Source organism: Annulohypoxylon truncatum (assembly GCF_022578515.1).
Source record: "Annulohypoxylon truncatum strain CBS 140777 unplaced genomic scaffold F4807scaffold_18, whole genome shotgun sequence".
In the NCBI taxonomy this organism is placed as follows: domain Eukaryota; kingdom Fungi; phylum Ascomycota; class Sordariomycetes; order Xylariales; family Hypoxylaceae; genus Annulohypoxylon; species Annulohypoxylon truncatum.
In genome coordinates, this window is record NW_025953804.1 from 224216 (window position 1) to 248837 (window position 24622).

At 48.3% G+C, this 24622-nt stretch overlaps 6 protein-coding genes across 6 annotated transcripts; 3 read left to right on the forward strand and 3 right to left on the reverse strand.

Annotated features, from left to right (window-relative positions):
- Positions 1-4028: 4028 nt before the first annotated feature.
- Positions 4029-8572, reverse strand: F4807DRAFT_427491 (uncharacterized protein). Its single transcript, XM_047998165.1, has 2 exons — positions 7531-8572; positions 4029-7431 (listed from the first exon to the last, which is right to left on the reverse strand). The coding sequence occupies exon 2, from the start codon at positions 6732-6734 to the stop codon at positions 5916-5918; it is 819 nt and encodes a 272-aa protein (XP_047853704.1). The 5' UTR covers positions 6735-7431; positions 7531-8572; the 3' UTR covers positions 4029-5915.
- Positions 8573-11910: 3338 nt separating this feature from the next.
- On the forward strand, positions 11911-13835 carry F4807DRAFT_427493 (MFS general substrate transporter). Its single transcript, XM_047998166.1, has 3 exons — positions 11911-12444; positions 12500-12706; positions 12757-13835. The coding sequence occupies exons 1-3, from the start codon at positions 12023-12025 to the stop codon at positions 13700-13702; spliced, it is 1575 nt and encodes a 524-aa protein (XP_047853705.1). The 5' UTR covers positions 11911-12022; the 3' UTR covers positions 13703-13835.
- Positions 13836-14689: 854 nt separating this feature from the next.
- F4807DRAFT_427495 (uncharacterized protein) lies at positions 14690-18721 on the forward strand. Its single transcript, XM_047998167.1, has 7 exons — positions 14690-15515; positions 15566-15888; positions 15941-16311; positions 16360-16440; positions 16496-17190; positions 17252-17452; positions 17506-18721. The coding sequence occupies exons 1-7, from the start codon at positions 15301-15303 to the stop codon at positions 18485-18487; spliced, it is 2868 nt and encodes a 955-aa protein (XP_047853706.1). The 5' UTR covers positions 14690-15300; the 3' UTR covers positions 18488-18721.
- F4807DRAFT_427498 (uncharacterized protein) lies at positions 18722-21053 on the reverse strand. The gene is made up of 3 exons (XM_047998168.1): positions 20246-21053; positions 20020-20183; positions 18722-19967 (listed from the first exon to the last, which is right to left on the reverse strand). Exons 1-3 carry the CDS (start codon positions 20755-20757, stop codon positions 18856-18858), a joined length of 1788 nt encoding a protein of 595 aa, XP_047853707.1. The 5' UTR covers positions 20758-21053; the 3' UTR covers positions 18722-18855.
- A 33-nt stretch (positions 21054-21086) lies between these two features.
- On the forward strand, positions 21087-23020 carry F4807DRAFT_427502 (arginase). Its single transcript, XM_047998169.1, has 8 exons — positions 21087-21655; positions 21717-21813; positions 21871-21977; positions 22042-22195; positions 22244-22289; positions 22354-22396; positions 22453-22678; positions 22760-23020. Exons 1-8 carry the CDS (start codon positions 21326-21328, stop codon positions 22963-22965), a joined length of 1209 nt encoding a protein of 402 aa, XP_047853708.1. The 5' UTR covers positions 21087-21325; the 3' UTR covers positions 22966-23020.
- F4807DRAFT_427506 (uncharacterized protein) lies at positions 23021-24495 on the reverse strand. Its single transcript, XM_047998170.1, has 2 exons — positions 24066-24495; positions 23021-23999 (listed from the first exon to the last, which is right to left on the reverse strand). The coding sequence occupies exons 1-2, from the start codon at positions 24397-24399 to the stop codon at positions 23290-23292; spliced, it is 1044 nt and encodes a 347-aa protein (XP_047853709.1). The 5' UTR covers positions 24400-24495; the 3' UTR covers positions 23021-23289.
- Positions 24496-24622: the final 127 nt, after the last annotated feature.

Genomic DNA, 24622 nt, shown 5'->3' on the forward strand with positions numbered 1-24622 from the left:
ATTCAACATCGTAGCTGAGGAATAATATTAGAGACGAGGCATTTTAGGGATAGCAGAGTCACATCACGATGAAAGCTTAGACGCAATTGTTTATTTCGTCCCTTCTGAAGGTGACGTTTGCCTTCTCTGCTTAGTCTTGTTCATCTCGACTTGCATACATAGCGTTGCGATAATACGCTCTCACTCTACGTCCCTCTATATCTAAGTGCTATGCGTTCGCCTCGTATGCTCAGCCTGCGTGATCCTGTCCCGTCATTACCGAGATCACCTAGCTACACGTAATAGGTGCGGCGTATCTAGTCGCAAGATCAGCAGTCCAATGCTACGGTAATATCATCCTAAGTCTGGCAAAGTATTCTCTTTCAGCAACTGGTTTCCTGTTAACACCGACTCAGACTCGAAAGACCGTATGACTAACCACCTGTCATTTCTTTTCTATTCCTCCTCTCACTTTGAATGCAACCCCTCCGGACCACTCACAGGATGCGATCCTAGCATAATTTCGTGCCTAGCCAAGGTGGATGAGCTAGACACAAGGCGCAGCCGTGAAATCCCGGACCCCAACCAACATCTTCAACCGTGACAACGTCCGACTCTCTTTGGTTCCACCGGAACTTAGATCCATTATCAAGCAGCTCCGAAATACCTACCAAGGCTAACTTCGGCCTTGACTCCGGATGTAGTGCGGCACGGCACTAAATCAGTCGCGTTGCCGTGCTCCTGGGTCTCACATGTCCATCTGGCTCGAGCAGACCCTGTTTCTTGGACCCAACTGCGGAACCCCTGGTTTCTTTTTTTTGTTCCATCGTTCTATGCCTACCGGCCGAAAGTTATGTTGTACACAAGGCAAGGCATACTTACGTGGGCTGACTATTCCAGTATGAGATACGCAATGAGTATAGCCCCTATACGCCCTCAGTCATACTGAAGTTGTGGATCTGGGGTGTGGTCCACGGAATCCTGCCGTAGGGCTGAGGCAGTGATCTAATCTACCGTGGGTGTCCAATTACTACATGGCAAAACCAGTAACGAGACACTAGATTTTAGTTACACGTGAATTGACTATATAATGTCCATCTTCCCTCCCGGTGATAGATCCTTTCCCTCGGACTCATCCCAAGCCACCACGATCTCTTTCGACATCCTTCTCGGAGCATCCACTCTCATACACTCTTGACGTTTCAGCCTTCCTTACACGTACTTCATCAAGCGACCGCCTAAATCAAGTATTTTAAGTATGTAATTCGCCCCTTGCCAACAACTTGTCATTGATATAATCATGACCATACATCTCTATTCATACTGTGCACTAATACGAACACCTCATAGAAGTTCGACATACGTATTTCGTCAATCTACAACAAAATATAGACAGAAAGTGTTCGTCTTTTAAAAACGCACGATTCAAACGCCTAAGAAGCACCAATATCATTCAATTCGAGTGATATACTACGAGAAAAAAACGTAGCTTGAACCTAGCACAACCTCAACAAAATGCCGGAATCTGGATCTGACGTTCCTTCCAACGACACTGGCTCTAACAGCCCCGACTCTGGCTCAGAGACCAGCAGTTCCCGTGGGAGAAGCCGGAGCGGCTACAACTAGAATCCTCAACTGTATGAACATCTGGCATTAAACATGAAAGGAAGGAGTTTAGGGGTTCGACGGGTTTCCTTTTGCAATTTCATTTCTCGACCTTCGTTTAAAAAGGCTTGCTAGCTCGGAGGAGTCCTAGGGGAATCGATTTCTGTACCACTAGGATGCCGGATCGATCCCTTTCGTGAACAGAAACGAAGCGTGTTCTCTATTCTTCCGAGTTCTCCCCTTTCCCTGAGTTCTGCTGAGCAGTCCTTTCCACTGAATGTCCTGTTGGATCTTGGATGGCATTTAGCATTTGGAGGTACACACATTAGATATAGACGGCGATTTTGGGTTGCCCCTGAAGTCTATCTGCGCAAGCAGCAGTATACGCGAGACTCATGTAGTCTCGAATAAAAGTTTTCATCTCATTTAGAGTGGCCCCCATGACGCGTACGAGTGACACAGGTGCTCCTATGGACTAGGTAGGTTTGTTGCAAACACTAAAATTTCTATATAATTCTCACCCTCGCAAGTGATGTTACCGCGAAAACGCGGCGCGATTCCACCGCGTTTGTATAGAATAGATATTTTCATGCTTACTTATTACTATCTAACCAGCAGGCTTTCATGGCTTAGTTACGGCGTCACTATGACACCGCCAGCACTGTGCCGCTGAGTAACTTACAGATATACCGAATATACCGAAGGATGCGCTCTAGACTTGCGAATTCTCTGCTTGCCGCACGGGAAAGGCCGCCCCCATAATTGCGCGCCTCTAGATCAGCTTATTGGGGTGGTAGAGCCACGATTTTCGAGCATGATGCTACGGTATCTGGGGTCTGGTTTCATGTTGCCCCTATTTCTTACATTATATAATCTAGTGCTTTCGTAAGAAATGCTCGTGCTAGGTACCCGTGCTTACTTTGCGCCCTCCACTATGGCGTTCTGCATATCATATCTCGCTTGCCAGGGGCATCGTTTGTGCTGACGGCATCGACGAGATGGCTGGGTTGATCTGATTGGCTATACCCTAACCTATCTAGGTAGATACAAATCGACAGATCCCCTAATTTTAAATACCTGCTTCATGCTTCACCGACTCTCTCTGAACGTTACGTTTACCATTCATAGATTTACCATTGCCTGCAGTGCGAACGCGATGAGTACATATTATAATGGCAATGGCACGCCCGAAAGGTTGGATTGATGACACCTAGAAAGGTATGTCTATTACATACTTACAAGTATGACACTCGAAGTGTTTGCTGTTATCTAGATCGACTTGTGTAGAGTTCATGTTGATGGACTAACGGGGTCTCATTCGCGCTCGCCGATTCGAGGATCGTGATATACCTTCTAACCTAAATCGGCGTCATGTAGTATTTCATACTTCTCAGTCTTGACTACGAACCTAACGTCGGATATGGTCCCGGCTTGACCCTGCGCGTAATAGTCGAATCGGTGAATATCCTCTAAAAGTTGACTAGATGTTGTTAGTAGCATTGCCTGGCGTCTGGTTTCATTTTCCAGCCCCTAATTTCTGTCGAGCAGGGCTAGGTCGGGACCACGGAGGGAGACGTCGCTCTAGTTCATTGCCACAACATCCTCGCGGAACTGGGGGGCCTCGATGGTTATAGAGGGTTACAGTCGTCATTCTCCCTTGCCTAGGTCAGCTCCTAACACAAAACTGCAATGTTTTTTTGTAGACCTCATAGAAGTAAAAAATGAAGCCAGTGAAAAGGCCTAACAATCTCTTGCGATGACGGTTGGTTGGGTATGAAGACAATTATGGCGTTAGCCCCGCGGTCCGCGCCCCTCGTATTTCAGTGGCCCAAGCAAGGGCCCCGGCGAACATGAGCATGGGCTTAGCTTCATTATTTTAGCCTTGCCTTTTCGACCTTGGTACGGAGTAGCTCCGCGTAACTCCAGGGCTGACCTATAAATATCTTAGTGGATGGGATCTGCCTGGCCTTGATTTCTGGTGAGGCTCATTGATCGATAGGCGAGCTCATATGTAGTAGGTTGCCGCCCCATCGTCATTAAGGCTACAAGAGCATCATTATCTACCATGATTGGTCAGCCTAACCGATTCGTTAGTGCAAGGATAATTGATGAAGCAACCGTGCAGAATTAACCGGAGTTCCAGTATATAATAACTCCACTGAAAGAAAAGAACATTTGATATGCTGATTCGCGATGTTTCTTGACGGTTATGTGTCACTGAAGTTAATATTGATATTAACATATAGGTACCTTCGTAGCTAATTTAGTTCAAGGGGGAAAGCTCTAATGGTGCCGACACCGTGGAAATCCCCCGGAAACTTTATCGGTGCTAACGTGGGTCCGGCCCATTGGTAACGAACCAGGACAAAGAATGTCTTATGTAATCAATCCCCTTAAACTTTACCTAAACTTGACATTGGGCCAGTTATGAGTGAAATGTCACTTCTAAACTTCTACCAACACAATGTTGTGACCTGTTACCGCGATATCCAATTTCGCTCCCATAATGGAATACTACACTGCAATAGGACCTTGATATTACACATCAAACCTATTGGATATTGCTAAGGGCCTTTTTTTTCTTTCACATGTTGTCATTCGCGGCTATTCTACGCCGCAGACTTGCTTGAGGATTCTCCGTCCCCTGTTTGCCTTTGCCGCGTATGCCTGGTCTACCGCATAGGGGGATGCAAATTGTGCCGTCTGCTTACACATCCAAACTAGGTCCGCGCATCCCGTCCTTCTCAAAGAGTGATAGCCGCAATACGTCGGTAAAGTCCCCCGCATAACCGAGTGTTTCCTCTTCTGGGAATCAAAATGTCAATTTCAATTCCTAAAAGGGGCTGATGGCCGGGGAAGAAAATGGATTGATCACAATACAACGCAAGGCAACGTCACGGACTTCACCGTCAGAGACAGGGCCACCAGGTCTTTAGGTATACGATTCTTCACGCTCTATCAAAGTTCACCGAGTAAACAAGCGGTAGTCGGTCTACTTGTCTGCCGGCCCCACCATCGGCGACGATAGCATCCCGTCTCTTTTCGGAACAAATTCTACGCATTTATGAATACCACTTAAGCGATGAACGTTGTCCATAATTCAGGGGTCATGACATATACGTCACCACCGATGCGCATTACTTCACAACTACCTAGCTTCTTGGTCTTCTACATTTTTTGACGCCGAGAGTTCGGCTTCGCGAACGATGACGCATCAGATAAGCATAGCACAAACACCGCTTTAAGTCCGTCTCCCGGGGGCCCGAAAAGCTTAGTACCTACACCGCCACATTCGGCGTCTGCTTCGGCCGGCAAGCAAGATCTCCGTTTAATGACGTGGATCAAGGTGTGCTCGTTCAACGCGCATGGCGCTTTTTATATCGATCTCCCACGACGCCTATAACAGAGCCACCGAATTTCAATGACTACTACAGTTCATCTAAGAACCATAAATTAAATCCCATAAACTTCATCTTTTGTTTTTGATGAATTAGGTGGAATCTCGCAAGCGCAGTGGCAAAGCCCGTCGTCGTCGTCTTGCTCAAGGAATTTCAGTTCATGGCATGCGAAGGAAAGACGTTGAGTTTCTTAGCAACATCGCCGCCTGCGCCACCGTCGTGGTATAGACAGGGGCCCTGTAGGCGATAGACGACAACATGGAACATCCCAGAATCTTTCACTACTATCACATAACAGAGCTCGATCTAATCGAGAGTCATGAGTGCCTTTTCACGTTTTTAGCACGAAGAAGCTCAAGTCAGGGCCCATAGGCGAAGCAGAAGATACCGTACGTCAGTGACTCAGGCGTAATCCGGAAGGTCAAGCCATGAGTTTATTGGCATTGTGGCTCTACAAGATTTCCCCTTCGACATACTGGACATGACGATTGAGGACTAGTGGGTCCGTAATTAGCGTCTGCGTGACATTTACACTATGCCAATAAGCACTTGGGTAAGTTTTCGACATTCCTGGATACCTTCGCGTGGGTGGCTTGCCCGCTACAATATTATGCAGATTCAGCATGAATTACCCAATCTTTCGGTCACGTAACAAGTTGACGTGGTTTTTGCTTCGAACGCTTTTCATTGTCTGATATTTGCGTTAAACAAAGTGACCCTCCTATAGAATGCATAAGTAGCCAGATTTCCTCCCAGTATAATAAGACACGCTTGTTGCCGCCCAGTGTCGAGACCCACATCAAATACACTAACTTGCATACATATTAACCGTATATACCCGCTTCCTTTTCCTAACTTAGAATCCTCCAACACCTGGTGATGTTTATCCAAAATAAATGAGGGAAAATCAATATGCCAATGATTCCCTGAGATCTATGCCCCTCCTCTTGATCTGGACGATGCCGCCAATTTGACTCGTCCTCGCGGCACGAGAGGACACCTAGCCCTACAGTCCTTGCATCCGGGAGTCACGTCGTTGAGGATGTACAAGCAATCACATATCCAATATCGACCGCCTGTTCGCGTGTTAAGCTCATCGCCTGGTTTATGACAACCCGACTGGATACCACAATAGATACAGAACCGGCGTAAATTCACCACCGTCTCTTCATCTGAAGCTGTGGCCCGAAGAAGGGCTTGTAAGGGTTGGTTACTGGCAAACATGGCGGCTGGAAGGACCCGGGCGCAGTGATAGCAGCCTAAGTTCGGCGGTTTCGCGCTGTAGTGCTGGAAGAAGTCTCGCTCGGCTCGTAGCACGAAGGACGCTTTCGTCTCGTAGGGTGCGAGGTGCGGGTCGACGATTCGGTGGACTCCTCGGGATTGTTGGTAGAGCCAGAGGAGGTTCTCGTAGGGAATATAACTACAAATTCGATCGATTACGTTCTGTGGAAGGAGTTCGAGGCGTGCTCCGTTCCTCGGTAGCGGTAGCGGCACAGAGATAACGTCGAGATATCGTTGTACGATTCTCTTAGATAATCGACTCGCGAACAATTGGACGCAGCTCTCGTGATCCATATGTGGCGGGCGCATCGGTGCTGACACCAGTGGTTGTTCCTGCAAATCCTGAGTTGCTCTAGGGATTTGGTTTGATATGACTTGAAGCCATTGCCGTCGACTATACTGTTCACTCCTGGTTTTACCATACACCGCCGAGGAACATTGAGCCCTCTCGGGCTCACTTTGGATGGCCATCTCGATAGTGAAAGGACTTGCGAAGCAGGGCGCTGCTAATATGGTTATGCACTTCTCGCCAGAAGTACCCTATCAAACAGAAACTAGTCTTACAACAGACGACATGGTATGAAAAGCATACGTTCACGAGATTCAGATATGGAATACGGCTACATATATACGCAGCAAGCTTTCCCAGGTATCGGAAATGAGTAAATCTTGAAGGAATTAGCATCCCGATGGCCCCCATGCGTTCTCCTCTCGACGGGAGAGGCCGCACAATGCTCGAATGGTTGGGCAAGATTGGTCAGGACAAGGGAAGTACCCTATTCACGCTCAGCTCGGCTGAGACACACAGTTGCAGGGCCATAGACTACAGCTGCAGCTTCTCCCATGTACATCGAGTATCGTAATATCGAGATACGGCAGATATGGACGCCAAATCCTATGATGCGTGATTCCTAAGGCTGTTGCGACTAGGATCTTAGATGCCTAACCCCGGTCAGGCAGTGGTGAAAGGAAATCTTGAGACCTGTAACGAACCGTTTATGGCTGCAACCCGCAGCGCCATCGCATCATCTGACATACGTCTCCTATCCAACTCTCTACGTTTCTAGGTGTGCAGTTTCTGTATCTTGGATGCTTATTTGCCAGCGGCAGGGAGTCTGTAGAAGAAGGGGGGTCCTTCGGGGTTAGTACCAGTTCGTGTCTCCGTCAGGTAGGTAGTCACTGCACAACACCTAGGCACTGCACCACGCGTATGCCTACACATCTTATTGGGTGCTACGTGATACACTTTACTTACATGTCTAGATAGTGCTTGCTGCAGATACTAGCGGTGTCTTGGTCGACGCGGCCTACGGGGGGAAATATCCGGGGAGCCTTGTCACTTTCATCTGCTCCCTTGTCAATCAAATCTGATTAAACTACTGCTAGACCGCAGATGACAGACCCCATCAATATATAACCTCCCCAGTCGACTCGCACCGGAATATTGTCCGTGGTATAGCTGGTTAGGTGTGGGGAGGGGAGCTCCAAAATCGATGACACGAGGCATATATGGAAAAAGCAAAAATACCGGGATCTGACGACCTGCACCCATCGGAAACATCTCGGTATGGACTGCGCTAGCTCGTTTACGAAGCGATATAGGTTGATCCGGTGGAGATATAGAAGATACGATCAACAGCATCGAAGGCGTGAATTACCCCTTCTGTAGTAATAAGACAAGGATTGGTTGCTTATAATGTGATATGTGATGGGGCGTATCGATCGTTGCACCGGGAACCTGGCTACCCGTTGGAGTCAACTGACATTCCTGACAGATTGCAGGATGATTTTAAAAGGCTGGGGGATGCTCATTTGTCCATCTCCTGAGCCTGATCTAAGATGTTGGATGTCAGAATCCCTCATGTTATTAGCGTGGCGGTTTTGGCTTTTCAGCCCAAGTATATAAAGCTCAACGGCATTGCTTTTTAGGGCCCACTTCCCGAGATCTCGGGAGGGTTCTGATAGTCCCGTCGTGTCGTACTAAGATTCGTTCTGATCGTTCTGACGAGTAGAAAAGCTTAGGTATGACTGGTATGAGTAGAGTGGCTGGTGGTAACGGGCAGCTAGGCAGTTGGGGGCTATCGTTTTCGCATATCATAGGTAGATTCTTCATCAGATTACAGGGCTAGATTAAGTACTCCACCGGTGAAGATGTTGCGGTTAACCAACCAGCATGTTTCTCGGGCCGGTCTGGACTGGTACATAGGTAGGTACGTAGGTATGCAGCTTCTTTAGACACGCGAGTGGACAGGTGGGATGGATCGGGCAGATCGGCATGCCCAACCATGGTCGATGCAAGATTAGAAAGCGACATGCCGACTTTTCATCCAATGTAGGGCGTTCCGACCCGACTGGCCGTGTCTCTGGTATGAATTTCCCTCACTCCACCATGTAAACCGAAGATCGAGCTTAATTGTCTCAAAAGTCACGATGTCAGGAGACATCTCCACTAATAAGCTGGGGTCGAGGGCGGTCAGGGCTGCTGCCACGAGTCGATATCGATCAATTAGTATCCAGCGGGGTGGAGGCGATGACCTTCAGGCAAGGGGATCCATCGAGAGCCCTATCTTGGATATGGCCGATGATAACTTTGGCACCTGGGTTGAAGCGATCTGATATCTGCACGGCCCTTCCCGCCTGTGCTAGTGCTGACGTTGAAGAATGGTACATACATGGTACTGCTTTTATAAGTGAGGTCGCGTGCAGATTCTACGACCCCCTTTTTAGAACAATCTCCTCATTCTCCCCCACAAATCGTACGTCCGTTATGTAAACCGTTGAGTCACGACGATCGTATGCCAATTCTAGAACGCGGCGCTGCTCGATCCCGCATAGATCTTTTTGCGGACGGGGGATCTGAATGCGAGGCTATGATACTACCTGGCGACGTAAGTGAATAGACATGTCATATTCTACTTTAAGAATCCCATACTTGGGCATCCGCTGAATATACCTAATGAGGACCATGATCGCAAAGTTGACCCATTCCTCCAAGGATCTCACATCGTAAAGATTCGGTGTGATATCTATGACTACTAGGGATACACTGAAGCACCACTTCCAGTCCTTCAATTATCGACGACCTTGCCATCCATACCTATGCTGCTTATTACCAAGTCTGCCCGTCTTATTCCCCAAGTATCGACAAACCCAAAAAGGGCATCCGCAGGTATGAAGCGATTCGATTCGTAATTAGGGGGTAGCTTGCGTATTGGTAGCCTTGGCACATGTAAGCCCAAATATTGGGTATACATTGATGTAGATGCAAATACATGGGAAGTTTTGAGTAAGTACTTTGTCCATCGCCAAGGTAGGTAATCAGATCGCCATGCGTAAGTTAATGCCAGTCGGCGAAAGTAGCTCGAGTCTATCTTCACGAACTAGCTGAGGAAGGTTTCCGGGGCGACCGTGAGGCGTTTATGAGGAGAATATTGTGGTCAAATAAAGGACTTATAGTTCGCCTCGAAAGGATAATCAATAGAAGGACTGGTATCCGAAGAATGTTTCGGACTCGATCTGTGCCTATAAATAGGTAGGTAGCTATGTGCGTCAGCCAACGCAAATTAGAGAAGGCGGTCACAGCAAGTCGTAATTAGGTACACTGTCGCGAGTAATGATTATAAAGAGGATTTTCTCTTCACTGGAACGCCCACCTCTTGGCCTGGGAGATTCAAACGAGGGCTGACAACCTATGTTTTCACCAATGATGAGAAACGAATAGTTCTCAATAGGTTCTGATTTCAATCAGCCTATCTAGCTAGGCAAAACTGAGGTCGAAAAGGTTCAAGTCAGCCAGGAGAAATTGTAGTGTTAGGTGTCATACTGAGGAGGGAGGTTAATAAGATGAAACAGAGAATTCAATAGTATGTTTTGGGAAAATGAAATGTCGGACTCTTAGTCTACAGCTTTGCAACTTCCTATACATGACAACCCACGTCATTGAGACCAAGTGGAAGCCATGACGACTGTCTATTATTGAGTACGAAACCAAGTAGGTAGGTAGATATTGAAGGGTGCTAACAACTTAACTAGGCAGGTAGGAGCAAAGTCATTTTCACGACAGCTAACCGCCAACTTCTTAGGCACAGACCTGTCTGTGCCTCCCATCGGGAAGGTACTCCAAGCGTCCCATGCGTCAGCGATACGCACCGTCGGCTTCGGTCCTATGTACGTAAATGCTATAGGTAGAGACAGTCCTTTGGACGTTAACAAATTCATCATCATCATCATCACTAGGCACAGATACAGGTGCAGATAAAACGGCCTAGATTCCTTTTCTACAAACTCATTCTACCTTTAGGAAAGAGAGTGCAACATTATGACATGGAAGCTCTAACTCAGAAAGGCTCTAGGAAGCCATCACCAAACAGTCGAACTGTCTCTTGGCTTGGACGCTGATAATAGGTATCTCCTGACGTTGATAATATCTCCACCACAACCAACAGTAGTAAATGAAGTTTCACGGAACAAGACCTAATAGCTTGTGCAGTGCAGGATTAGACAGTTATATTTCTTCTCTGGGCACTTTCGAAACAGTGTTTATTATTATCATACAGTAATTAATTGGCAACGCACCGGTGTTAATTATTCCTGGCAGTTTAGGGGACAATCGAATCTGATAACTTCAAATATTTATTTCTATTAGTTCCCGGAATCTATCTATTTTCGCTTCAACTCAAAGTTGTCGCCAGCCCAGCGGCTAGGAGGTACAATATAGGTAGTTAATCACCCACAGTCTGATCAACTAGGAGCACCACTTATAGGTCAGAGCTTGCTAGTACAACTGACATAAGGCAAAGAATGCGCAAGATAATGCACCATTCATGCTCTGTACTCCTTCATCTCGTTAATTGGCAATTGAATAGGTACAATCGGTGATTAATTAGAGATAGAATACACCAAAAAGCTAGATTCCCTTTCCACTTTATGGGTCAGAACATCGCTGATGCAACTGACACAAGGTAAAACAAATGTAAAATTAGGTATGCACCTTCATGCCATTTGCTCGTTCAAATTCTTGGTATAATGGTTTTGATCTACCAACAGCATATCCACCCCCTGGCTATAATCATTTGTCAGTTCAGGGGATATTCTTGGTGGTCCACCAAGTCATGTGAAGCTGTATTCTGTCACCTAACCCCTGGCTGGCGACACCTGACCTTGAACGGGTGCACGTTGATAGATAGGTGAAAGTAGCTTGGGCTGTGACTCTTCGTTCTGCCTCTTTCTAATAGATACCTGTGGTAAGTGTCACGATCCAAAAGGCTTCCTACCTAACCCCATACCCTAAGGGGATGAATTTTGTGATACTAATTTGAATACGTTACTTACTTGAGGATAACCAGCTACAATATATGAAATGTATGGAATAATGTTTAATCTACTTCTAGATTTCTAGAACCTTTTACAAGACCGTCAAGCGCATCGCCGAGCCAGGAGGCTTGAATTAATCTATCCATTGTTTGGCATATCTAAATTTGGAAATGAAGGGCTGAATCAGGGTCTTCTGATTCGCTACCAACGGACAATATCGCCCCACAAGCACAGTACGGCGGAATTCGGAATACTTCCTTTTGAGGCGTCGGAGTACCCACAAGATCTTGATTCAGATATTGGGCATTTGAAGCTTTCGAATTTCCTGAGATCTAGCGTCATCTTATCTCACTTTCTCTTAAATATATTTCTTCCATTCTTCATCTAAATGGAGAGGAAAATGGCATCAAAAACCTCATAGTTCGAATAAATGAACCTAGGTAGCAATGAGTGGTGGCGCCCAACATCATCATGGCTCGGCCGAGTCCACGGAGGAGTCGCCCTTGTTATCGGACGGGAGGCCTCGACGACCGTCGCATCGCCCTACGCTATCGGTGGCCTCGATCACAAGCGTCCACGTCCCTAAAGTCCATAACGGCCGGATCATCGTGAATCTCCTCTGTGTAATCGCGCTTATTGCTTCGGCATCTTCTGGCTTTATCAACATCCCTGTCACGCGAATCGTGGAAGATGTAGTCTGCAGGAAGTACTACGACATCAAGGAGAGCGCGGGCAGCCCGATTGACGAGAAACAATGCAAGGACGATGCGATTCAGAGCAAGGTGGCATTTGTCATGGCTCTTTCGGGCAGTCTCGATGCCGCGGTCGGGTTCTTCGCCGCGTTTCCCTGGGGTCTCGCAGCTGACAGGTACGTGTCATCTCAAAGAGCTTACTAAATTGGAAGAATTGGCTAATAGTAGTAGGATTGGACGAAAACCTGTATTCGTCCTAGCCTTGCTCGGAGATGTTGTATCCATTTTCTGGGGCATGATGGTGCTGTATTTCCATACCGTATTCCCGGTCGAGTTGATCTGGCTCGGGTCCGTGGGCTACGCGATTGGCGGTGGTAACGCGGTGCTTGTCGGAATTATACTTAGTATGATTACAGACTCAACGAGCGAGGAAGAAAGGTTGGTCCAGGTTCTTTATCCGATAATACTGATGATTAATTCGTCTATAGGGCCGTCGCGTTCATGCGTCTTCATGTAGCAGGTCTGGCTGGGAACCTTATATCTCCGGCCGTATCGTCTTTCATGATGGAAAGGATGGGCCCTTGGCCCCCGATTTGGTCGGCAATTGTCGTTATAACCGTAGCTGCTATCGCTTTCCTCTTCGTTCCGGAGACGTTGAAGCACCAGAAGGACCCCGAAGAAGACGCCCAGGAGACAGAAACAGAAGTTCCAGGTCTCAAGTCACGAGCAGCTCATGTGATCGCGCAATTTAAGGAGTCGTTGTCAATACTCAAATCAACGTCTCTCATCCTTCTGCTTTTGACATGCCTGGGATCGGCCCCAGTTCTATACTCGACTCTTGGCTTCATGGCCCAATTCGTCTCGAAAAGATACGGCATTGAGATGTCGTTGACAGGCTACATCCAGTCTACCTACGGTATCGCCCAAGTCATCCAAGCACTCCTTTTCCTGCCGTGGATTACTCGGTATATTATGCGCGACACAACGCCTGCAATCCTTCGAGCTCCCGACGAGCACTGCCGTGATCTATTCCTTGCACGGTGGTCGTTCGGGATTTTAACGATTGGGATACTAATCCTTGGTCTATCCCCGAACCTCGCTAGCTTCATCATCGGCCTCCTTCTTATGGCCCTAGCGGCTAGTTTCAATAGTCTAACTAGAAGTTTAATGACCTTGTACGTCGATCCGGAACATCGTTCTCGGCTTTTCAGCCTTGTGGGTATGGTGGAGGTCGTCAGTAGCGTGTACGCTCAGCCCTTCCTCGCCACGCTCTTCGCGCTCGGGATGAGATTCGGAGGCGGTTGGATTGGTTTGCCGTATTGTGGAGTGTCAGTCCTAGTTGCCATCACCGGGTCTTTGTTGTACTTTGTTAGGGTACCGAAGGAAGCCAAAGATTCATCATCGACGCGTGAAGATGATCAACATCAGGATTAGATGTGCCGAAATGACTAGAGTGGGCTAGGGTAACCGGAGATTGTTAGATAACTAGTTAGATCTATTATAAGATCATTGGTATAGAACTATAGATAAATGGGTTAGGTACTGAATTATATATATAATGTAATTCACCGATTATCCAATCATCGATGCTGTTGAAATAGTAATCCGGTCTTAGCAACACGGGCAGCGGTGAGCTCATTTTCTCACATAACGCATTCTATTGATTGGTTTGTTGTTGTTGATCTCATCCACTGATCACCCCGATTATCCTACTTCGTACTTCGTAACTGATCGCGTTTATCCACTAGTATAGTGCGCATAGACGGTAGATGATAGCTTCTTAGCCCGGCTCCATTTTAAAACGTTGCAGTGTTAACAAGGCCAAGCTGGCCTAGGCTACCTAGGTCTAACCTGATGTTTGAACAATAAACCCGGTCTATCACTTTGATCAAGGCCTTGTCAGGTACCATATCGAGTAGGTATATACTACAAATTTGGTTACAATATAAATTTCAGTACTTCAACAGTTCTTATATGCAATGATTGAATAGTTCCAAGGTTGTAGAATGTGCATAAAGTCTCAATAGGTGAATATACTGTATCGTTGCATAGTGGGCATCTTAGTGTGAGGAAATAATGTTCTAGTTGAGGTGTGACCACTCCAAACTTTCACTTCTCCTACTTTTTGGTTGACGATTGCCCTTACTTCTTAATGTAGCAGCTGACATACTCAGTCGGCCAATAGATTGATTCTATCCTTTCTTTATATCATGAAAGCCAAGGCAATTCTTCCTATAATTAACCCATTGGATATAAATATTATCAGAATGAAGAGGCGTATTGTTTCATAAATATCCTAAACAATAACCCTGGGTCTGGGAGTGTTGTAACGACGGACAATTTATTACCGAGCTTTTTACCGGCTTCTAGACTTTTTGCCGCGGCAAATTACGACCATCCCTACCTACATGTATCCTGCTTGGGCCCTCAATTCCAGCTTCTTGTTATGAGGATGAGAGAATATCTACCTACCTAGCAGACTTGCTTCGCATGAATGCTTGCTACTGAGCGGCAACCCCCGGAAAAATTGTAATGTCACTAATCAGAATCGGGGCTTTGGATTTTCTAGTTTGACGAATTGGAAGCTCTTTGTTGGCAGCTCACGGCCACCTACTTCGTCTTTTGTCACGGGACAAATGTTGTCATTGGCCTTTTGGCTTCCGACCAACCCCGTCTGCCCCGTCCAGCCCGTCAAGGGAATAGCATGGATCTGTCAATCTATCGGATCCTATCCTAAGATCCATGCCTCTGGTATTCACTCCGATGCCGCATTCTGCGCTAGTCCCTGCATCACCGATGCTACTAATTCGTATACACATTGGCCACATCGGCCGCATTGGCCGAGACGCCCTCACAGCGGAGCTGCCAAGAGCACCTAGACGTCTTTCTGCTTAGGGACAATGGGGAATGGAGTATGGAGTATACCCCACAACCCCGCGAACTTCTCCAATTCATTTCCCGGGGGCGGGCCTTTCTCCCTTTTACTTCCACCTTGCTTTCTTATCTTGTGTTGAGAATTCTCGACGACAATCATGGATTGCGCACCCGTCACCATGGCTCCCACGAGTGCTGAGGCCGCCGGACCAAAACCGAAGTCAGCCGGCAAGATGCGCAAGAGGGCTCCCAAAGCCTGTCTATCGTGTAGGAGCCGTAAAGTGAGATGCGACGTTTCTCAACGCGGTAGGCCGTGTATGAATTGTTATCTCGACAACGAAACTTGCGTTGTGACTGGACGAGCGTCCAGGTTGTGAGTTTCCCGCCTCTCTCTTATTACGTAACCTTACTCATGCCATCTAGCAGAAGAGGTCAGCGCGGTGAAAACGATAATGCACACACACCATATCCTCCCTTTTCGGCAGAGGAATGTGCTCATGGTCGAACGTCAGAAGATGTCGTGAATTCACGGATCAATGGGCAGCTGCCTTCGCTAAGGACAGACGGGGAAGATAGTACTTCGCTGCAAGACTTATCTACTCCAATAGGTCGCCCTGAGCATCGGACAAGCCCAGGCGTCGAAACTGAGAAGTGGAATGGCTCTGCAGTATCGCAACAGGGCGTGATGGACGGGTTGAACGAGCAACATACTAATAAAGTTCCAAGCCCCATTCCCTCAATTCACGGTGAGTCCTCTTATAATAGTGGGTCGACTGATTGTGTCTAACTGGATGCTAGAACCCTCAACTTTACCGTTGAATACCTTCAATGCCTTCATGCCACCGGAGATCCCTCTTTGGGTGGGGGACCAACGTGTTACAGTCAACGCTGATGTCACGTATTCATACTATCCGTTCATTAACATCAGCAATCTTCATAACATCATGCCTCAAGATGTCAATTATCTAGAGTTACAAGGTTGCCTTCGAATTCCGACGAGAGCCATTCTGGATGAGTTCGTACAGCAATACTTCTTGCATATCCATCCTGTTATGCCTGTAGTCAACGAAGGGGACTTCTGGGATATGTATTGCAACCAATCCTTTGCGGAACCGACCGAGAAGGTGTCCCTCGTCTTTTTCCAAGCTCTTCTATTTTCGTCATGCAATGTAAGTCACGCGACGCCACCATAATGATAAAGCTAAGCAAATTGTCAGTTCGTTTCGAAAAACAGTATAAAAGCATTGGGCTTTCCTAGTATCCGCGCGGCGAGGGCTACTTTGTATAGACGCACAAAGGTAAGATATATATTCCCTTAGCCCTGATCGTCATAGGTTGCTTATAAGGACTTAGCTTTTATTTGACTTCGACACGGAAACATCTTTGGTTAGCCTTTCGCAAACTGCCCTCCTTCTTTCATTCTGGGCTACGAATTGGTCTCTTGCTTCCAAGAAGCTCAACAGCACCTGGCTTGGAATCGCAATACAAAACGCAAAGAGTTCCGACGCTCACCTCTACGCTGTCAAACCAACCTACTCCGCGATAACTGACCCGATACAACATAAGAAGCAAAATATACTGAAGAGATTGTGGTGGTGCTGTCTTGTCCGTGATCGCATTTTAGCCTTAGGGGTGCGGCGGAGTCTTCAAATATCTCGAGCGCATTTCGATATCGACGCCAACACCGGTCTGGAATATGCGGACCTAGCCGACGAGGTTGGCCGGTCTAAAGTATACAATTCGGAAACGAAGAGGTGTCTCATCGAGATATTTGTTCAGTTCGGAGAACTCTCTTCAGTCTTGACCGATCTCATAACTTTGGTATTTCCACTTGACGATGTGCCGGGCTGGGATAGGCAACTAGGCTCAGAAGGCACAGCCTCGTTAAACGAGTGCAAGGCTGCACTGAGACGATGGTACAAGGGCGCAACGCTCCGATTCCCGATGTTTGGAGGCGGGAGCATACCGAGGATGACGAATACGAACAACAAACCGTACCAGCATGATTCCGTGATCCTGTACACCAACTTGATGTACATGCACTATCAGTAAGTTCCATCCCGAATATCGACATAGTAAGGAGGTAGTCACTCATACTACCTACCACAGTTCTGCCCGTGCGGCCCTTTGCCACCACGAAGTCCTACAGTTGGCTGTAGCTTGTACTTCGCCAAACTTGAGCAGCAATCTTCGGGAATTTTCGAAAATCTACGAAAACAGGCATGAACTTCAAGACGCGGCATGCAGTGTCACGGAATGCCTGAAAGAGCTTATTCAACGTCGACTTGCCCGTTTTCTGCCGATCAGCGCGTGAGTTCACAGCGGAATTTCATCATTGTTTAGGCATGGCTAACTTGACTTAGTGTCGCATGCACAGCATTACCTCTGGTTTTGCATATTATCGATGTCAAGTTGTCATCGTTAAATAAAAACAAGAGTAACTCGCCAAGCTCAGACCCAATCATGGCGGCCAAGCAACACCGTCTGAACATTCTCATCGAAGCCATGAAAACTTACCAGCCCCAATATGACGGTGTCGACTATATTAGCGAAACTATTCGACACATCATCAACATAGCCCACCTAGATACGCCTACAAACGCGGGGTTGGGGCTTGCAAGCCTCTATAGCGATGGCAAACAGCCTACAATATCAGATTGGACTGATATATTAGCTTCCCAACCAGGCTACTATTTACGCCTGGCCATGACGATGGATTTATGTTTTAGCAAAGGCCGGTTAGTGGAAGAAACAGACTTCCCGGCGAGTCTGCGGGGGTTATTTGCCGCCGACTTTAGCTCGATCCAGGCCCTTGTTAAAAACGGGAAACCAGCTACCACTACCGTTCCGGCAGCAACACAGAATCAGAACCAGGGGCCGACCTATATCGTACCGAAAACGGCACCAAACATAACAACAGGGACGGTACACTCAATTTCTTCAGACGAAGACTCCAACTCTGCTCACTCGGTCGATGGAAATGTAAACAACGCCTCCGAGTCTTATTCCCAATTTAACAGCACTCACATCTACACCGATACGAACCACACAATGGATACCAACGACATAGACATGTCTGACATTTTCGCCAATCCCCTAAATATAGGTCACCTAGCGAGCGAAGTCCTCGCCGCGTACGGGCTAAACGCGGATGCGGATCAGAGCCTAGGGGAGGATGATTGGATCGAGAGGGTCTGGAGCGACGAGGAGATGAAGGAAGCCGCCACGGCTGTCGCGACGGAGGGACAAGGATATGACCACCACGAAGGCGACGGTGGAGATAAAGAGACTGCTCGGGCGCTGCTCGACGCGATGAAAGACGATGCTGTTAGCTGCAGCGTGTGATACCGATTATTGCGTTGTCTTATTCTGGGTGGTATACTGATAAGATATTTCTACATCGCATGTTAGGAGTTCAGGATAAAATAGGGGGAGTGGAATATCCGGGTTATTGCCCGACGAAATGTAGGATATGAACAATATGTCTTCTAGATCTAGGAGAGAAACATGAGCCAGGGTCGAACGCTTTCGATGCCTCTAGTATATGGAGTAATGTACGAACTCACGCATTATATTACTTGCCAAAGAAATATCGTGATACCCAGACATCTACTTTATTTGCCGGAGAGAACAACCTAGGTAAAGAGAGACCGCGTATTATCAGGTACGTACGCAAACTAACACACGAAACCCGCACTCTCGACTCGATGATCTCAATGATTGACAGGCTTCCTGAAAACCCAATGCCCGTCGTCCCGGCGCACGAGCTCGACCTCTATCTTCCCCACGCGACCGACTAGGCCCTCGGGAACGTCCATGCCGTCCTGGACCTGGGCGTAGACGCCCGGCTCGACGTGGCAGAAGAGCATGGGCAGGGAATCGCCCTTCCAGGCGCACACGCGGTCGCGCGCCGTGCGCCACACCGTCTGCGCCAGGTAGCAGAAGGCGAGCACCATCAGCGTCAGCGGGTAGATCACCCAGTACCAATTTACGCGGACGCGGGCCGACGTCGTGTACGCGGTGCCCGCGTACTCGAGCGGTTTGTTCGTTTCCGTGTTCGTGGCCGTGTTGAGGGCGCCGGTCCGCCGGATTTCGTTGGTCATGCTGAGTGCGAGACGCGCTATCCAGGGGTCTAGGTCTGGGGTTGCGTTCCACAGGGCTTCGATCGAGTCGGAGGAATATTGGATTGCACCTTCGGGGCCGGATGCGTTGCCTGCTATTAGTGAGTTTATGAAAGTTCTCGAGGCTTGAATGGAGTCCGTAGGAATGGAGTAGCGGGTTCGATTATGCACGTAGAGGTCGGGCGGGATATCTACGAAGGTGAGTTCGTCAAAAGGGGCATTGCCTTCCATGGAGGAATCCGTCCTTGACCAACTCGATATGGTGGTATCGGTTTGAATGCCATTTGCCACTGTGATGCCGAGACTTTGGAGGCAGAACCATAAGGTGCATTCGTAAGCCTGGACCCTGGTCCCCGAAGATATTTGCGATACGGATAGCATGTCGAAGACGGAGATCAGGGATTGCGAATTTGAAGCAAAAGCGTTCGTCGAGCCGTTGACTGGAGCAACTTCAAATCTAAAGCCGGAGTCTGCAACATCTTGGCGGGATATCGAGGTTCCTGAGGGCGTTGTGTAGGTACATCCACCTTGCGGATTGCAAATAGTCTTAACTTGTGATCCGCTACATTTCCCGCATACTGCCAACGTGGGAAAAGGGGGCCACGTGCAATCTAGCGTCGGGCATGACACCGGAATTGACGACATAGTCTGGGTTATAATACCGTCGTAAATTGCGGCTTTGGTTGAGAGTTCCAAGGATGTATCTGAGTCTGTTAGTGAGTGACGCGATAGCCCTCAAAGAGACCTGTTACAAACCGCCACCCTTGCCTTTTGGACCAACATTATGCCATGTTTCTGCCCTAGGAGGAGGCAGAACGAAAAATTGCATAGGCGACTCCTCGAATCCAACCATTCCCGACGAAAATGTCTCGAAGCCCTGGGTTAGGATCATAATGGCCGCACCAACACACGCAAGGTGTCTGCATCTACTTCAGCACTCACGCCCCCCGGATCCCCTCGCAAGCGCCCCAGCACGACTCACCTCCCCCTCATCCGCCAAATCAGCACCAAGCTCCCCCACAACCCCGTCGCGGCCTCATCGAACATCTTGAAGTCCTCGATCCTGGCCTCGACGCGGCCCTTACGGAACCCGGAGACCCAGATCCAGGCGCCCTGGGCGATGCACGACTCGAGCACGGCCTTGAGGGCCAGCCGGAAACAGCTCATGACGGCGATGATCACGGTGCCGTATTGCAGGTTGGAACTCCATTGTGGCGCCGGCTGGCCGTCGAACGCGTACATGAGGAGCATGAGGAGCGAGGCGGCGAGGAGGCACAAGCCGCTGTAGATGTACTCTTCCCGCCACTGGCCGAGGGTCGAGCGCACGGTGCGCTGGAGCTCGTGGGGAGAGGGGATGGAGAAGTTGAGAGAGGTGCTGCGCGAGGATGATGAGGGGGAAGGAGAGGGGGAGGATGTGGCTTCGATGTCGGGTTCGGTGGAGGGGACTGGGTCGTATTTGGGTTGGGGGAAGATTTGGATGTGTGATTGGGACATTGTGGATGTGTAGGGGGTAGGGAATCACGGTCAGGTCTTATATTAGCTTTGATACCTAAGTGATAATCCAGCAAGGTTTCGATGGGAGTATACAGCTTATTGTCTACCTAAGTGGTTGAAGGAAGGTCTCTATCCATGAGAGTGTTCGTATACGGGGGTTAAGGGCTAGCATATGTTGAAATAGATATCAAGGAGTATAGCAAGGAGTTTGAATATGAGAATGCAATGATAGCTATGAAGCTGATGAGGTTGTACGGATGAGAAGATGGCTCGACTGAGATGTATGATAAAGGTTCGGCCTTATGTAATTTTAACTCGTAGTACTTTTCCCCTATTCGATTAGTTATTTACTTAAGCATCACATCCGTATGGAAATCTTCTATAAGATAACCCTTGTACATGCATATGCAAGTCCACCTTTGAGGTAAGTCGTATCGCTCCGATCATCAACCTAGTTATATCAGATGTAGGTATATAAAGATTGGTAGGACCTCGGGATGTCATTTCCTTTTTATAATGTATTGTAACTCAATATAAAACTCATCGTGGTTCCTTGAAATCGAACATCATGCATCTTTGGAATTCACTGTTTATATTTGGTGTAACTGTCGTCGATGCACGGGAATCCCCTCAAAAGCCTGTCTTCGTACCTGATCCGAAATTAATCCCTTCAGGAATACACAATGCAGTATGCAGAGAGGCGTTCAAATTTCCCGAAAAATGGCCTGGTCTGAAGTCGTCTTCTTTCGGAGCAAACGGGAACATCGACATCGTGGCGGGAAGCCAATTCAATGGCTTGGTGACATATGCGAATCTACCCTATCTTAATTGTCTATCAGATAAGGAAGCCGAGGGGAATAAGTATGACATCGCGATTTTAGGCGCGCCTTTCGATACTGTTAGTATATGTGCGCTATGTGGGTACGTCCTGGGTGGGATTTGTGGCTCATTTCGAATAGGGAGTTACCGCTAGACCTGGGGCTCGCTATGGTCCGAGGGGAATCAGGATCGGAAGTCAGAGAAAAGCGGCTGACTTTTCTTGGAGCGTATATACCGGTAAGCTTCAATTCGTGGTAGTAATTGGTTAAGAACCTATATCTGATGGAATTCTAGGGAGAAATCCTCTTAAGTCGTGGGCAAAGGTCGTGGATTGTGGCGACGTGCCGCTAACTTGGTTGGATAACAATGTTGCTCTGGCGCAGCTGGACAAAGCCCACACGGTCAGGCTCAACTGCTATCTTAGGATATGCCAGTTGAGAATGAGAAGCTGACTAAGTATCCCAGGTTATCTCAGGAAGGACAGCTTCTAATGAGACGTATTCGGCTCATCCAAGGATTTTAACGCTGGGTGGTGATCATACCACGACTCTATCGGCGCTGAGATCGACATACAACCATTGGGGGCCAGTTTCCGTCATTCACTTCGATAGCCATATCGGTTAGTATTACCATACCCTTAAAAGAGCCTGAGCTGACGCCTTGTGAGGTACTTGGGATCCTGCGGTAATAGGAGGTGGAATCTCGGATTATGCGTAAGTTGCGGGCCATCGCGGTTTTGAGCCTTAATTATAGGACTAATAATTTTATCTCAAACAGGGGCTTGAATCATGGAACTTTCCTTCATATCGCACATGAGGAGGTAAGTTTTGACCTGCATTGTGATGGAATGGTTACTGGTGCTGATAGAATTACTAGGGGCTCATCCGTCCAAGCTCGATCCATGCCGGAATCCGGGCTCCTCTTTTGCGCAGGAAGGGCGACATGAGAAACGACGTGCGCTGCGGCTTCGCAACTATAAAAGCTCGTGATGTGGACAAGTTCGGCACCGCGGGAATTATTTCTCAGATCAAAGAACGAGTTGGGGACTCGAAAGTGTACATTAGCGTGGACATCGACGTTCTCGATCCGGCGTTTGCACCAGGTAAGTTTTGTTCCCTTGATAGCCGCCTCTGGAGTAAGATCATAGGACCAAGATTTGCTGACGCTAGCTGGCGTAAACAAGCGACGGGAACGGCCGAACCCGGCGGTTGGTCGTCGAGGGAACTTCTCACGATCCTTGACGGGTTAAATGGCCTCAATGTAATTGGCGGAGATGTTGTAGAGGTGGCGCCGGTCTACGATAACGCGGGAGAGACGACAGTTCTCGCTGCAGCCGAGGTTGCCTTCTCATTGATTGAACTGATGGTCGAGAATCCAGTAACACAGTAACTCTGTATGTCACGTTATCAATCATATACGTGTCGAGATACCAACCCAGTAGGTAGCTCGTATCCTAAATTTCTAAAATTGAGATTGTATTTGACGTCGCCGTAGCACACCTATAGAAATGCTTCGAGAAAGTCAAATAGGTATGCTATGATCTAGGTAGTGTAAGAGTAAGAAATCCGTGACCGTAAAGAAACGACTCGAAACAATCCGACCTGACCTCTACACCGCATTATGCCAGCCCACTTATTGCACCATACTAGAGCGTACGGCGATGTGGGCGATGAGATAGATACGCTCTTATGTACAGGGGAGCCAGCACTTGCCTTAAACCCGATCCAGCTTCCGTCGGACGTTTCGCGTTCGCTTCATCAACTTCTTGTACTTCTTCTTCTTCATCTTCAGCTTCCGTTGCCTTCGCACACTGATGGCAAGCATATCGGGGCTCTCGCCGCGCGACTCCTCGCGCCATCGGATCTGGCGCATGGCCATACGCTCAAGGAACGTACGCGGCGCAGGGGCCTCCTCGACTAACTCGGGGCTGTGCGCTACGATCCGGAGCTGGCCGTTCTCATCCGTCGACTCTTCGAGCGTAAACATGGCCTTGTAAACGCGGGTTTGCGGGATGCACTCCATCATCTTTTCGAGTTTGGCATCGACCTCGGGTTCGGCGGCGTTCTCGGCTTGAGGCAGCGGAGGGGGCCGGAAAGGCAAGAACTGGCCGGACATGGAGTTGAGCTGGACGTAGACGCTCGATTCGGTGCCGTCGGGGTGCTTGAGATCGATCTTGTGCATCGGCTCGCCGTTGGCATCCGTCATGTTCTCGCCACCTTGCTGATTCTCCAGAGTCAGGTTTTGCATGGGCTGTTCAAGCTCGTCGACGGTCCTGGATATTGTAGTCATAACATCGTTATACTTGCTATTTTTCCCCTGGGAAGCAAATATTTGTGCAAATGCATCTTGAGTAATCGCTTTAGGAAGGCTATTGGTTGTTGACATCGGCCGATGTAGAGAGAAAAAGGTCGACAAGGCCAGGGCTGTTCGAAAAGTCAGTATATGAATAGATGCGCTACCAATTAATAATATTTTCAGTCTTCACGTACCTTCCTGTGGCAGGTGTTGCGTGCTAGGGACGCTGGGAAGTTTTGGCTTGCCGTCCGGCCATTCGTTGGCCTTGCGCTTTTGCTTTTCCCTGCCCTTCTTAGACGACTGAGACGGTGTAGCCGTTACTTGGTTATTGGAGATATCCTTGGGGTCTTTGGGGGAGTCATTAGGGCTCGATGGCTTGGAGGAGGAATACCGCCTCCGCTGCTGACCCGTACTTTTGCAGCAAAGGTTGAAGGCGGCCGGTATTCTCGTGCTCGCAGGGGCGAAGGTAGATAAAAGTGATGATTGAGGAGCAGCAGAGACGACCCGCCGCATCGATGAGGGCAGCATCGTGCCCAGGACTAGTTGGCGAGAAGAGGGTTGGGGAGATCAAGTATCCCGCGATGGGACGATGGCAAATGTTGGAGGTGAAGAAGTTGAAAGAGCTCGGAGGATTGATGATATGCGATTAGAAAATCGGCACATGCAAGGCTCCGAAGGCTGAACTAGTACTAAAGTGTATTAGCGTCTAATTAAATCTTACATCGGTCAGGCGTCAGGCGCACAACTCATG

What these genes read in the sequence shown, in the direction of transcription:
- F4807DRAFT_427491 (XM_047998165.1), bottom strand. Translation starts at nt 6,734, where the DNA reads ATGGCCATCCAAAGTGAGCCCGAGAGGGCTCAATGTTCCTCGGCGGTG.
- F4807DRAFT_427493 (XM_047998166.1), top strand. Translation starts at nt 12,023, where the DNA reads ATGAGTGGTGGCGCCCAACATCATCATGGCTCGGCCGAGTCCACGGAG. An exon ending in TGGGGTCTCGCAGCTGACAG is followed by an intron (nt 12,445 to 12,499) that starts GTACGTGTCATC and finishes TAATAGTAGTAG; the next exon opens with GATTGGACGAAAACCTGTAT. An exon ending in TCAACGAGCGAGGAAGAAAG is followed by an intron (nt 12,707 to 12,756) that starts GTTGGTCCAGGT and finishes ATTCGTCTATAG; the next exon opens with GGCCGTCGCGTTCATGCGTC.
- F4807DRAFT_427495 (XM_047998167.1), top strand. Translation starts at nt 15,301, where the DNA reads ATGGATTGCGCACCCGTCACCATGGCTCCCACGAGTGCTGAGGCCGCC. An exon ending in ACTGGACGAGCGTCCAGGTT is followed by an intron (nt 15,516 to 15,565) that starts GTGAGTTTCCCG and finishes CATGCCATCTAG; the next exon opens with CAGAAGAGGTCAGCGCGGTG. An exon ending in CTTTGTATAGACGCACAAAG is followed by an intron (nt 16,441 to 16,495) that starts GTAAGATATATA and finishes ATAAGGACTTAG; the next exon opens with CTTTTATTTGACTTCGACAC.
- F4807DRAFT_427498 (XM_047998168.1), bottom strand. Translation starts at nt 20,757, where the DNA reads ATGTCCCAATCACACATCCAAATCTTCCCCCAACCCAAATACGACCCA. An exon ending in ATTTGGCGGATGAGGGGGAG is followed by an intron (nt 20,184 to 20,245) that starts GTGAGTCGTGCT and finishes AAGTAGATGCAG; the next exon opens with ACACCTTGCGTGTGTTGGTG. An exon ending in TCCAAAAGGCAAGGGTGGCG is followed by an intron (nt 19,968 to 20,019) that starts GTTTGTAACAGG and finishes TAACAGACTCAG; the next exon opens with ATACATCCTTGGAACTCTCA.
- F4807DRAFT_427502 (XM_047998169.1), top strand. Translation starts at nt 21,326, where the DNA reads ATGCATCTTTGGAATTCACTGTTTATATTTGGTGTAACTGTCGTCGAT. An exon ending in TTCTTGGAGCGTATATACCG is followed by an intron (nt 21,814 to 21,870) that starts GTAAGCTTCAAT and finishes ATGGAATTCTAG; the next exon opens with GGAGAAATCCTCTTAAGTCG. An exon ending in GGTGGAATCTCGGATTATGC is followed by an intron (nt 22,290 to 22,353) that starts GTAAGTTGCGGG and finishes TATCTCAAACAG; the next exon opens with GGGCTTGAATCATGGAACTT.
- F4807DRAFT_427506 (XM_047998170.1), bottom strand. Translation starts at nt 24,399, where the DNA reads ATGCTGCCCTCATCGATGCGGCGGGTCGTCTCTGCTGCTCCTCAATCA. An exon ending in GCAACACCTGCCACAGGAAG is followed by an intron (nt 24,000 to 24,065) that starts GTACGTGAAGAC and finishes CTTTTCGAACAG; the next exon opens with CCCTGGCCTTGTCGACCTTT.